Below are 13,351 nucleotides of genomic sequence, written 5' to 3'. Positions count from 1 at the left end.
TTTTAAATATATTTTATTGAGTTTTTACAGAGAAGAAGGGAGAGAGAGGGAGAGTTAGAAACATCGATGAGAGAGAAACATCGATCAGCTGCCTCTTGCACATCCGCTACCAGGGATGTGCCTGCAACCCAGGTACATGCCCTTGACTGGAATCAAACCCGGAACCTTTCAGTCCGCAGGCCGATGCTCTGTCCACTGAGCCAAACCGGTTTCGGCGGTGTGTTTTTTTTTTAATAAAAATACTCTAATGCTTCCTTCCTGTACCCAGTAGACCTTCTGGCTCACCCCTATCACATGTGCCCAGGGGTCAAGGACTTGCTGTCCCACTTAGATGTGAGCCACGTGTGGTTTCATAGCTACTTTCGCCTGTCTTTATCCAACATGCCAAAGAACATGGCGATGCCACTTTGTGTTTATTTTCAGATGAGGCTTGTTTAAGCATTCATGTGTAACTCATCCAGCAAATAGCTATGAGAAGCCAACCCAGGCAGGAGCTGGGGCTCAAGGGAAGAGGGACTCAAAGAGAAGCAGCGCCCCACCTCCTTGTCCCCTGGCACGGTGCCTGGTGCATGGGAGAAGTCCTAATCATATCATTTCCCTCTTTATTCTCACTTTAGACTCAGCTATTTATCCAGCCTGATTTTCTACCACCTCTGCCCCTCCACACCCTGACAGCCCAGTCCTGCTGAGCACTCCCCGCTCTACTGTCAGTTTGGGCTGATCTCTGGATGCCCTTCCCTCACCATCCTCTGCCCTCTCCCTCTCCTGTCTCCTCAAACTCCACCCCTATCTAAAACTCAAGTGTCAGGTTACCTGCTGCAGGGAACTTGAATGGCCCAGGCACCCTGCTTCACCTCTCTGTAAAATTAGGACTATGATTCTATCTATGTCACATGGTTTTATGAGAATCAAATCTTTGTAAAGTATTTCACACGAAGCCTAGTGCACACAGCAATAGCCCCAAAATCTACTTCTGCTGTCTTTATTCTCCATGGTCCCTCAATATCAGATTTCCCCCCAAAATAATCTCCCCCTCCTTTGAAGCCTCTCTGTATCTTTTTGGCCTTGGTTGCCTCTCTGTTGTTTTAGGAAATGTATAGGGATCCTGCCTTACCCCTGTTGACTGGGAATGAGCTCCTTGAGAACAGGAAGTAAGACATATATTAAACATCTGGCCCCCACCACACTTCACATGTGTGCAGGGTATTGGTAAATGTATCTTCAATGAAACGGTGACCATCGGTCGCGGACCTAGACAACCATCCTGTTCTTATCGTGAGGCCTGTCTCGGTTTCAGGTGGCAGAGGTGACCCAGGATTTCCAGGGGCCTATGGAGACTCAGGAGCTCGGGGTCCACCAGGAGACCCTGGCCCACCAGGCCTCCCTGGCACGTCCATCATAGATGAAGGTAATGTGGCTCCACAGTATCAAAGCTAGGACCAAAAGTAAGTCCCCTCGGGTCTTCACAGAAACCACTGGCCCTCATGGCTGGTGCTGCACTCTTTCTCATTGAGTGGGTTTAGCAGCTGTGATGGGCCTCCCAGCCACCTCTGGATGTCTTTGCAGAACAACTGGCTCTGTGACAGTAGCTCTCCCGCTAGGTTAGACCTTGCCGCTGATGAGTAACTATCATGATTCTGTCAGTTGGCTGGGAAGAGCATGAGCAGTCAACAAATGCTGTTGCCAGATGTTGATAACAACTCTCAGGCCATTGGGGGCAGGAAGAGGGGCTTTTTTTAAAGAAGTTGGAAATGATGAGGAACTATACCACTGGCATCACCCATTATGTTGCTGAATGGACTGTGAATTTACTAGTCCTGCTGGTGGCCTCTTATGGGTGGGAGGGCCAACGCAGCTGCTAAATATCTGAAGTTTCACACTGCTGGTGATGCTGTTGGATTTTCAGATGTGAAGAGAGGCTTCCCCGGTGAAATGGGACCCAAAGGCTTCCCAGGAGAACCGGGCATCCCTGCCCTATACCCCGGCCCACCTGGAGCTCCCGGAAGTCCAGGGTCCCAAGGCCTCCAGGGGCCCGCCGGACCACCTGGACCAGACGGTAAGTGGACGGAAACTCATGGGAGGTGTACATTCTAGTGTCCAGAGGAAGAAGTCGGGCCCCAGCCATATTTTCACTTGGGCTTTCTGCGCAATAATGCCGTGAACCAGTAGGCGGTGCATTAGGGTGTAGCAAGTTCCCCGCAGAGCCAATAGAAAAAGGCAGTGATAAAAGAAGGACAAACCTGTTGAGTAGCAACAGTGCCTTGGATATTACATAGGGTTGTCTGTCCTTCAATGAAACATGGGAGAGGTGCCCGCTGGAAGCAGATGAGAGCTGAAAGCTGTCAGGTGATAAGTTCCAGGCACCTTCTTCCAGGGCGGAGGCCTCACACCTTGACCTGCAGCCTCTCTCCACTGTTTAGCCAACAATTTTAAGCAGACTTAGTCATGTCTTCCCAGCCCATGCAGAGCCAAAGCTACAACTGAACAGGTGGCAGTAGTTGATGACAAGAAGGGATGGCTGCACCGCCTATAAAAAGAAGTGGCAGCCATTAGCCAAGGCCAAGATGAAAGGCTGTGAAAATCAAGAAAGTAGACAAGCATGAGAGGCTGTCCCCACATGCGACCTAGGGGGGCATCATCAATTCATAGCACAAAGTGGTGTTTCCTGTAGCGGGTCTTTTAGTTGAGAATGCTCTCGGGAGGCGGGGAAGTGTGCCATCAAACATGGTTATTCATGTCAGCCTCCGAGTTTAAAGAGTTGTGCTTTGAACATTGTAGAATCTCTTCATGGGAACATGTCATGTCCTCAAGAGATTGGATAGTTGAGGCATTAGAAGAAAACCTGAGGTTACAGTTTCTTTCTGTGTTACATGGACCACAATTGAGCAGCCTCTTCTTTCCAAAATATTTGACTTTAAATCCTCTGACATCACCCCTGGTGGTCATGTATGGCTTCCTCTCTGCAGAGAGGAAGAGCATCACATTTGCTGACAGGTAGTGTTTGATGCCAGTTAAAGGTCAGTTCAGAGACCTGACCTTTAACTGCTTTGGGAAGACCTTCTCTAGAAGGAAAACCGGGGGAGCCGTAGGAGCCTCTCTGGGCATGCTTCTTCCACTAAAAGGTCAGCAGTCACTTCTCCGACTCTGTTTAGAATTCCACAGTGAATTTTTAAGTCAATATGGCTCTATGCTTCCAATTTCCCTTTGACCGGAGAAACCAGATTCTCACATTCTTTTAAACATTTTTAGGTGCAAGTACTTCCCTGGAAATTGCCAAATAGTTTGATCAGTGATATCTTTATTTTATTTTTTATCCTGGAAGTAATACTTATTATTGTGACATTCTTTATAATGGCTACATTGCTATGAGTGTTATATTTCCTGAGTAAATGGTATTGGTTGAGTTTTCCTTTTTTGGCAACAGAACACGCTGTGTTAAAAATAAAAGCATAGCCCAGCCAGTGTGGCTTGACCTATGAACCAGGAGGTCACCGTTGGACTCCTGGTCAGGGAACATGCGCCAGTTGCAGGCTTGATCCCCAGTAGGGGGCGTGCAGGAGGCAGCCATAATTTTCGTCATTGACATTTCTATTTCTCTCTCCCTCTCCCTTGCTCTCTGAAATCAATAAAAATATTTTTAAAGTACTTTGGGAAAAGTAAAGGAAATACATACATACATACATACATACATATATACATACATACATAACCTCTTTAAAGGACTTTGATTGAAGGCCAACCTTGACATTATTCCTGTGACTAAATTCCTTTTTTTTTTTTTAATATATTTTATTGATTTTTTACAGAGAGGAAGGGAGAGAGATAGAGAGCTAGAAACATCGATGAGAGAGAAACATCGATCAGCTGCCTCCTGCACATCTCCCACTGGGGATGTGCCCGCAACTCAGGCACATGCCCCTGACCGGAATCGAACCCGGGACCCTTGAGTCCGCAGGCCGACGCTCTATCCACTGAGCCAAACCGGTTTCAGCAAATTCCTTTTTTATAAAGACACAAACACATACCATCTTGCTTTATAAATCTTGCTTAGTAAATTTATGATTTACTAACATAAGTCACCTGTAAAAACATTAACTTATTTCTGATTTACATTGTAGACTGAAGAGAGAATTTATAAAATAGGTGGAATGGTATTTGATAGATTTTATCAACTAAAAATTTTAAAAGCATGCAGCTTAAGTTTCCTTTGACTATTTATCTTACCGCACGACACACAATTTCCAATAAACTTTGTTTTTTTTAGCAATCTCTTGTACAAAATGTAGCCACCCATAATGGCCTTTTTAAAAACACTATCATGTATTATAAGAATTTAATATCAATGACCGTGATTCACTCAGTGTTTGACTGTTGCCCTGGAATGAATTGTTGGATTTTTTTCTTATTAATTGCATTTCATCCTGTTTTTGTGTGTGTGTGTTGTTGCTGATGAAAATCAGAATTTTCAGTGATTTGCAGTTCCAGCAAAATCAAACCGTGAAGTCAGTTTTTTTTCTGAGCTAAATATTTTGCTTACTCCTAGTTCCAGCTCAGTTAACTTCATCAACTGTGGGGCTGTTCCATTGTGTCTGTTCTAGAATAAGTCAAAATACTGCCTGATTTGCTGAGGGAACGCATCTTGACAAATCTGAGAGGCACACTGCTACTCTGTAGGACTTATTTGAAATTATTGATTTATTAGATTTAAAAAAGAAATAGGAAGAAGGAAAGCTGGCATCGCATAGCCACACTTGCCTTTTACTAGATTTACAAACACTCTAAGGAACACACACAACTTCTGTCTCACATGTAAAATGCTGATCTCCCTGACGTATCTGGGATTAAACAGCTACCTATGGTACATATTGGAAGAACCTGTAGACATAAAATAAAATAAAGCAGCCTGGACTGCTCTTGACCCAGTCACCAAGGCCCCATGGAGCCACCTCCTGGGGGCGCCATTCTGCTCCATCAGCAGCCTCTCGGGCACGGAATGCAGCCGACATTCCCTCCCTCACACACTCTCTTCCGGCCTCCCGTGATGCCCCATGTTATCTCAATGACCCTTTTTTTTTAGGATCATTTGCTGACTCTTTCTTCTGTGTTCCCCTCTACCCGTCCATCCAATAGATGATGGACTTCCTTGAAGTTCCTTCTTGGACCCCCTTTTCTCTATGTACTCTTTACCTAAGGGAACTCGTCCATTCACATGAATTTAAGTACACACTCTATGCCAGCACTCTATCTGGAGCCCAGGTCCGTGTTCTGAGCTCCAAATATAAACTGCTAACTCGCCATGTAGTCACCACTGTATGTATCACAGACATCTTCAACTCTGTGTGTCCAAAACTGAACTCGGCTCTCCTGCTCCCCAGCTCCTCCACCCACATGCCCCTCTCCTGGGACTCACCCATCTCTATAGACCCAGGAACTCAGGCCAGAGCCCTGGGAGTCACTGTGGTGTCTCCACACACACACAGCGAATCCATCGCCAAGTCCTAGTGATTCTGTCTCATGAATCTTGAGTCAGTCCATCATTTCACTACCTTTGTCCTAATCCAGTGGTGGGCAAACGGCGGCTCATGAGCCACATGCACTCTTTGGCCCCTTGAGTGTGGCTCTTCCACAAAATACCATGTGCGGGCGCACACGTACAGTGTGATTGAAACTTCATGGCCCATGCGCAGAAGTCGTTTTTCGGCCTGGGCGAGTCTATTTTGAAGAAGTGGCGTTAGAAGAAGTGGGGGGTGTCGGTCAGTCCGGCGACAGGATACGCAGCGCCAGGGGGAGGGGGTAGAGGCGCACAGGATTCATGCACGAATTGAGTGAGCCAGTCAGTCAGCAGTCTCATTGTGCAGTGGTTAGTGCTAGTCGCGTCTGCAAATCGCGTGCGGGTGACAAAAGATAGATGAAACAAGTATACAAGACAAGTGTAGATGGGAGAGTTGGAAGGGGTCAACCTCAGCAAATGTACCTCAATCAGATTGAGGACGTTTTTAGCAAAGGCCAGCTTAGGAGTACCCTAATTAAGTTAATAACAATGTACCTACCTATATAGTTTAAGTTTAAAAAATTTGGCTCTCAAAAGAAATTTCAATCGTATTACTGTTGATATTTGGCTCTGTGGACTAATGAGTTTGCCGACCACTGTCCTAACCAAAGCCACCACAGTATCTCTTGCTTAGTCTGCTGAACTAGCCCACCCAATCAGGACCTGCTTCCATTCTTTCTCTCCTGGTAATTGGCCACCCAGCCAGTGTGTCCGTTTTACCTGTAAGTTAGATTGGGTAACGTCACTCTGAAAAACCCTTTCATGACCTCCCGTTGCCCTTGGGATAAAATCCAAACCCCTTTCCTTAGACCACTAGGTTAGCATGATCTTCTTCGCCTCCCTTTCTGCAATTCCGCTCCTCAACTCAGCACCCTTCCTACCTCCGATACGTTTCAACAAGCTGATCCTCTCTTGGGAACTTCCCTCCTGCGCCCTCTTGGCTGGCTGGCTTTTATTCTTTAGGTCTTAAACTGAGTGTCAAGTTCTCAAAAATGGCTGTCCTGATGCCCTCTCTCCCTGTAACTTTCTCTGAGCCCCCTTCTCACAGCACTGGCCATAATTGACACTGTGGTGTGTCTGGTGTGTGCCTCCACATCTAACCAGCAAGCTCCATGCGGTTCTGTTGGTTCTGTTTCCAGCTGTATACACAGCTCCTAGCACACTGCCGGGCACAGCCTGGGCGCTGCAAATGTTTAATAAATAAATGGATAGATGGATGCATGAGAGAGATGATATTAAATGTGTAGTGAGATCAAACTACATGGGGCAAGAGTCACTGCCAGCTTTCCATAAAGATGTAGTTACCTAGGCGCGCTCTGACATTGAGATTCTGATATCATTTTCCCAACTAGATAGCAAACGTTTTTAAAATTGGTGTTTTCCTCTCCTTCCTGCCTCCTTGGTGGCCTCATTCTCTCCTCCTCTCAGATACCAGGAGGTGGGTACGGCCGCATGTATTTTAATTTGTTGGAGGAGTTTTATTGGATCTTTGGAGCTATGCGCATGATAGGGTTTAGCAGTGAGGAGAACAGAAATGTCAGGGAGACTCAAATTCCATGCCCAGCAGTGATGTTTCCTGCACATGTGCAACCCCAGTCCCACCACAAGATGGCGCTCCTCTCAAATGCGACTTGGAGAGTTCTGTTGGCTTTTAGTGTGTATTTCTTACACCTTTGCCCAGATCCCTGCTTGGAATTATTGGAGCCCTGCAGACAGTGGCAGGACTAGGAAAGTATCTTGAGCCTAGTAAAAGGGGTGAGAGCCGGGAGAGTGGAGGTGACCACACTGAATCCAGATGGGTCACAGGTTATCTACATTAATTACAACACAAACTCCGGTGTGCATGTGTGTATGGTGTATGTATGGGGAGAAGTATGTTGGTGTGTGCACCCATTCCGGGGGAGAGGGCAGAATAGGGAACTGACTTAATTTTGATATCTACTTTTACTTTGTTGTTTTGTCTTTGGGAAACCAGGTGTCTGTTGATAATCTTAGAATCCAAGTCGTTAGCAAAATACATGGTTGAAAAATCAAAATTTTGCTTTTGACTCAACGTTTCTGAAAAGGAAAGATTTTTATCTTTAGACTTTAATAGAAACACTAAATTCACAGGCTCTTCACATTTCTTTCCATCCCTGAAAGCAACGACCACAAAAAAGTCTCCCTTTCTCTCTGATGAGGAGTTTTGGAGTGGAATTGAGGGGTGGGGGACATTTTCACTCTGTTAGGAGATTTAGCTGCAAACCTTCCAGCACTGGGTTCGGCGAGATGTGGAATCCCCTAGGCCAGTGATGGCGAACCTTTTGAGCTCGGCGTGTCAGCATTTTGAAAAACCCTAACTTAACTCTGGTGCCGTGTCACCTATAGAAATTTTTTGATATTTGCAACCGTAGTAAAACAAAGACTTATATTTTTGATATTTATTTTATATATTTCAATGCCATTTAACAAAGAAAAATCAACCAAAAAAAATGAGTTTGCGTGTCACTTCTGACACGCATGTCATAGGTTCGCCATCACTGCCCTAGGCTGTGCTAACGTGCTGCCCTGTGGATTTCCTCCTTAGGTTTCCTTTCTGGCCTTAAAGGAAGACCCGGGAAGGAGGGCACTCCTGGGTCTCCTGGTTTCCCTGGGGCCCGCGGACAGAAAGGATGGAAAGGTAAGGGGTGTCGGGAACAATGGAGAAGGGGTGGGGGGAAGACTTGGCCCTTCTGAGTCCACTTCACCCTTTGCACTTGTTCTGAAATGAACACAATCCTTTAGTTCTCCTCTGTCTTCCATGGAAGTGTCCCTGAAGTCAAGGTGGGTGATGCGCATTAAGGTTTCTGTGCAGCCACCCAGCACTCATTTGCTCACCCTTCTCTGTTCTCTGTCTGCCAACCTCCTCGCTGAATGTTCAAGGAGCGCAGAGCCCAGCACTGGGCAAAAAAGATGAGCAGTGATTTCTCCGGCTGACCTCATATCCGAGGGCCCAGCTCAGGGCCATGTAACACGGATTTGTAAGGCACCTGCCCGCTGCAGAGTGCTTGCGGAGCAATCGTCTGGTTTGATCCTACAGCTGACCCCTGGGTTAGGGATTAGCTAACGGGCGAGGAGGTCGAGGCTCAGAGGAGTCACGTGGCCTGCCCGTGTCTCACTCCCACCGGGTGGTAGATGTGCCACACCTTGGGGACACTGCCCTAGCTCAGTGCCCTTTCCAGGGAAGGGCCGCCAGGTGGCCCCTTGTCTGTGAGGCTGTCAGGTACCCCGGTGAGGCCTGCTTAGCTCTCCCGTTCCTGGGTGTGGGTAGCATGTTTGGGCTTTAACCACATCTGAACCTTTGTGGATGTGTGTGGCTGTGTGCCCCACGATGGACAGCTCTAACTGCAGGATCAGACATCTGCGCATGAGCTGTGCAGCCCGGCCCCACTGAGCCATCGTCTGTCATCCTTTCCCCACGGGCCCCCTGGCCCCTGGGAAGCCGGCCCTACCACCAGCACAGGCTCCCCGAGTCCGGCCATGGCGAGACTGAGGGGGAGAGATGGCATGTGTTTTCTCTCCCCACCTGACCTGGGCCTCTAAGCCTCGGCTCTTGCCACGGCTTTCCTTCACCTAGACCCTGAGACCCCGTCTCCTCTCCTCGCCCCTGAGACCCCATGGTGGCTTCCTGAAGCCCCTCCACTGAATCCTGCACTCTACACACACCTCTGCAAATGGTCCCATTGTTTAAGCATCTCCGGTAAACACTGCAGTAGAATTCTGCGTGCGGGAGTGTGAAGACCAGCGTAGATGATGGCCGTGGAGTGTGGAGTTGCCTCCACTCCTCCCTCCACCCCCAACCCAGCCCCCCATCCCACTTATGCTCCTGTCCCTGCAAAGCCAAGAAGACGGTTTAACCTGTGCTTGTGAATGAATAACGAGTCCTTCCCTCTTCCTCACATTGCAGGTGATGTCGGGGACTGTAAATGCGCAGATGATCAGTTCATCCCAGCTCTGCCAGGGCTGCCAGGACAGAAGGGCTTACCGGGCTTCAGCGGGGAGCCGGGGCAGAGAGGGATTCTAGGAGACCCTGGTCATCACGGCACCCCTGGGTTCCCAGGGTTCAAGGTGAGAGACAGATTCCATCACAGAGCTGACAAGACTTCCTTGACGCCTATCCCTGTTCCCCCAGCTTTTGCTTAGTGAATTAACACAGCTTTGGACAGCAACACTCAAGCACCCAACACTTCACCCAAAAGGGCTACGTATTCCGAGGGGAACTTTAAAACTTTTGCTTGGTAGAGATATGAAACAGTGCAGCCAGTGTGGAAAACGGTGTGACAGTTCCTCAAAAAGTTAGTCATAGAATGTCCCTCTGACCCAGAAAGTTCATTCTTAGGTGTAAACCCGAGAGGTTGAAAACACATGTCCGTGTAAAAACTCGGGTACAAATATTCATAGCAGCATCAATAGTAAGAGCCCAAAGTGGCAACAACCCAATGTCCATCCCCTGGTGAGTGGATAAACAAAGCATGCTACCCCCATGCAATGGAATATTACTCAGCCACCAAAAGGAATAACATGCTGACACATGTCACAGTGTGGACGAAACTGGAAAGCGTGATGCTTCATGAAATAAAATAGGCACAAAAGCACAGATGTTATTATTCTATTTATATGAAGTGTTCAGAACAAGCACATCTAGAAACAAGTAGATTGGTGCCGGAGTCCAACCCCAGCAGTTCCAGGGGTTCCCAAAGGCGTAGACGGAGTCGGCGAAGAAGGAATGACACGGAGACAGCGTTCAGTTGATCAGCAGCCTAGCCAGGCTCTCCAGCCAAGTTCTGGTCTGGATCTCCAGCGAAGTTCTGTTTAGGATCTCCAGCCAGGTTCTGTGTCCATGGTCTCTTGCTAGGTTCTCCAGCCAGGTTCTCCAGGTTCTCCAGCCAGGTCCTGTAGCCATGTTCCCTCGCTAGGTTCTCCAGCCAGGTTCTGTCCAGGTTCTCCAGCCAGGTTCAGTCACCAGGTTCTAGTCAGGTTCTCTTGCCAATTTCTGTAGTCAGGTTCAGTCCAGGATCTTTTGCTATGTTCTCTCGCTAGGTTCTGTCTCTAGGTTCTGAGGCCAGTTTCTGTCCAGGATCTTTTGCCATGTTCTCTCCAGCGAAGTTCTTCTGTCTCTAGAGAACGTTCTGTGTAGGTTCTGTGCCAATTTCTGTCTCTCTCCCCGTTCTGTCTTCTTACATCTGTATTTATACCAGTTGATTCCAATCCTATCAATCTCTATTTCAAAGGTTAGGGCATTTCTTATCTCCATTCCAGGGAGTAAAGATTATGTAGCTTAAGCATGATTGTTCATAGTTAAAGTGATTAATTTCCCACCTGGCACTTAGTTAAGAGGTTTTATTCCCTCCCTAACTTCAGGGGAAAAATCCCTACCTGGGGAAACAACCTTTCTCAGAGAGGTGACCTTGGTTAAAACACATAGTGCCAAGAAGGTGAGCAAACATATTAAGAACAGTATGCCATATATGCCAGGTCCCTTGAAACAGCAAGCATGGACCAGCTCCCGGCAGATTGGTGGTTGCCAGGGACTGGGAGGGTGGCGGTGGGGAGAGAATGGGGCTGACTGGTTAATGGGCAGAAGATTCTTTTGGGGGTGATGAAAATGTTCTGCAATTAGATAATGATGGTTCCATAACCTTGTAAAAATACTAAAAACCACAGGATTGTATGCTTTAACTTGGTGAATTTTATGGTATAAGAATTATACCCACCCTAACCCCCAAAAAATAACTTCTGGCATTTTGAATGTAAAGCATCTTACTTAGGAAGCATTCACCTCTTCAGATGTAGTACAGAACTAGTGTAGCATTTTATGAAAGCTCCCTTAACCCAATCAAACCCAGATCTGCATGTGAATCATGGATGGTTTACTTCGTACGAATGTATGAAACTCCTTCCCACAGACTGACTCCCTGTGTATATCAGCTAAGTGGCCTTTATTTCGTGCCTTATGAAAAGATCATCTGGAGTAGATTTTTCTTTCGTGGCAGATTTTAACTAGCCTTTTCAAAGCAAATTTCAGATGAAGGCAAAGAAATTATACTTTTTTTTACTTAAAAGGAGAACCGAAGCCCGGTTGGCATGGCTCAGTGGTTGAGTGTTGACCTATGAACCAGGGGGACACAGTTCAATGACCAGTCAGGACACATGCCCAGGTTGCAGGCTCGATCCCCTGTGTGGGACTTGGAGGAGGCAGCCGATCAATGATTGTCTCTCATCGTTGATGTTTGCATCTCTCGCTCCCTCTCCCTTCCTCTCTGAAAGCAATAAAAATATATTTTTTTGAAAAGGGAGAGAACCAGGGAGGTTTATAAAGTGAGAAGCCTGTCATTTTATATATTTAGCAGTGGAGGAAAGGTTGCCGAGGACCCTTGGCCAAGGACAGTTGGAGTGGCCGGGCCCCACAACATGGTGCAGGACAATGGGAGCCCCTCAGAGCTTCTGGTGCGGGAGGTTGTAACACCAGTTTTACAGGCGAAAATGAGACCCGAAGCACCCATCTGCTCCAGACCCCAGATTTCTCAGGAAACAAATAGCCATTTCCAACTAAAATTAATAGATGCTACGTTTTAGCCTAGTTTAAAAATAATCATGGCTGTCTATTCCTTTAGAAGGGTATGTAGTGAGAATTGCAAACTTAATGGCCAAACTGGTAGAATCTCAGATTGTTTGTAAAATGATTGAATATTCTCTGGAAGTCACCTGGAAAGTCTGAAATCTTCCCAAAGCACAGGCCTTTCCCAACTGTATCGCGTACACACCCACAGCATGTGTGTTCAAATATCTCTGGTATGTTTGTGGTCTCGTACTTAATTCTGTGTTTATATGTCAGCCAACTCCACAGTAGCAAGAAGGACCAAGGTGGTTTTTTGTTTTTAAATATTTGTACTGATGGAGTGTTGGAAGTGTGGGAATAATCGGTCAAGAATGAATGCATCCGTCCATTCATGTGCCTAACACCTACTTTTTTTTTAATTTGTCTTTATTGTTGAAAGTATTACAGATGTCCCCCATTTTCCCCCCAATGGCCCCCCTCCCAGGCCTTCACCACCATCTTGTCTGTGTCCATGGATTATGGGTATATGCATATAAGTTATTTGATTAATCTCTTTTCTTCCCCGCACCCCCTTTCCTCTGATATTTTTCAGTCTGTTCTATTTTTCCATGTCTCTGGACCCATTTTGTTCATTAGATTCCCCATATAAGTGAGACCATGCAACACCTGCTTATTAAGCAGCGTCTGTGTGTGAGACACTGTCTGGACACAAAGATTTTCATCATCCTTTTCTGCAAAGATCTAAGTCAAAAAACCAAGTATCTGTGGAATTTTTTTAGGAGAAAGGAGCTCATAATCACTTGTAACATTCCACTTAATTAAACCAACACTAAAAGCTCCCATAATCTTGCAATTAAAAACTATCACATCGCACATATTAAAATGCATCCTGCACCATTAAGCTGCTCATTGGAAAACTTCAACAAAATGTGAGTGATCCTGCAATAAGCTTCTCTTTAAAGTGTGTTTTCTTCCAACCTTCGTTTCCAGTACTCTTTATCCTCAATATGAATGATCACACATTTCCATCCTTTGTACAGACTGATTATCTACTCAGATTCTAAATAATTGTCATTAAGAGTGAGCCACCTTATGTTTTAGGTCATTGCTGCTCAATAGTTCATGAGCATATGAATCCTGGGACTCAGTTGAAATACAGATTCTGGTTCCATTGCCCCAGGTGGGGCTTGAGGTTCTGCGTTTCTTACAAGCTCCCAGGAGAG

At 46.4% G+C, this 13,351-nt stretch overlaps 1 protein-coding gene across 1 annotated transcript in view; it reads left to right on the top strand.

The window, feature by feature from the left end:
- Nucleotides 1-13,351, top strand: part of COL4A2 (collagen type IV alpha 2 chain) — a 189,061-nt gene that overhangs the window by 140,834 nt on the left and 34,876 nt on the right. Inside the window, exons 19-22 of the mRNA XM_081084483.1 lie at nucleotides 1,298-1,408; nucleotides 1,907-2,056; nucleotides 8,118-8,210; nucleotides 9,477-9,637. Coding sequence (XP_080940609.1) covers nucleotides 1,298-1,408; nucleotides 1,907-2,056; nucleotides 8,118-8,210; nucleotides 9,477-9,637 — 515 coding nt within the window. The remainder of the gene's footprint in view (nucleotides 1-1,297; nucleotides 1,409-1,906; nucleotides 2,057-8,117; nucleotides 8,211-9,476; nucleotides 9,638-13,351) is intronic.

The sequence above is a fragment of the Myotis nattereri genome (assembly GCF_964212035.1).
Source record: "Myotis nattereri genome assembly, chromosome: 2".
NCBI lineage: Eukaryota > Metazoa > Chordata > Mammalia > Chiroptera > Vespertilionidae > Myotis > Myotis nattereri.
The sequence above is the reverse complement of the archived record's forward strand: the minus strand, read 5'-3'. Positions and strand labels throughout refer to the sequence as shown.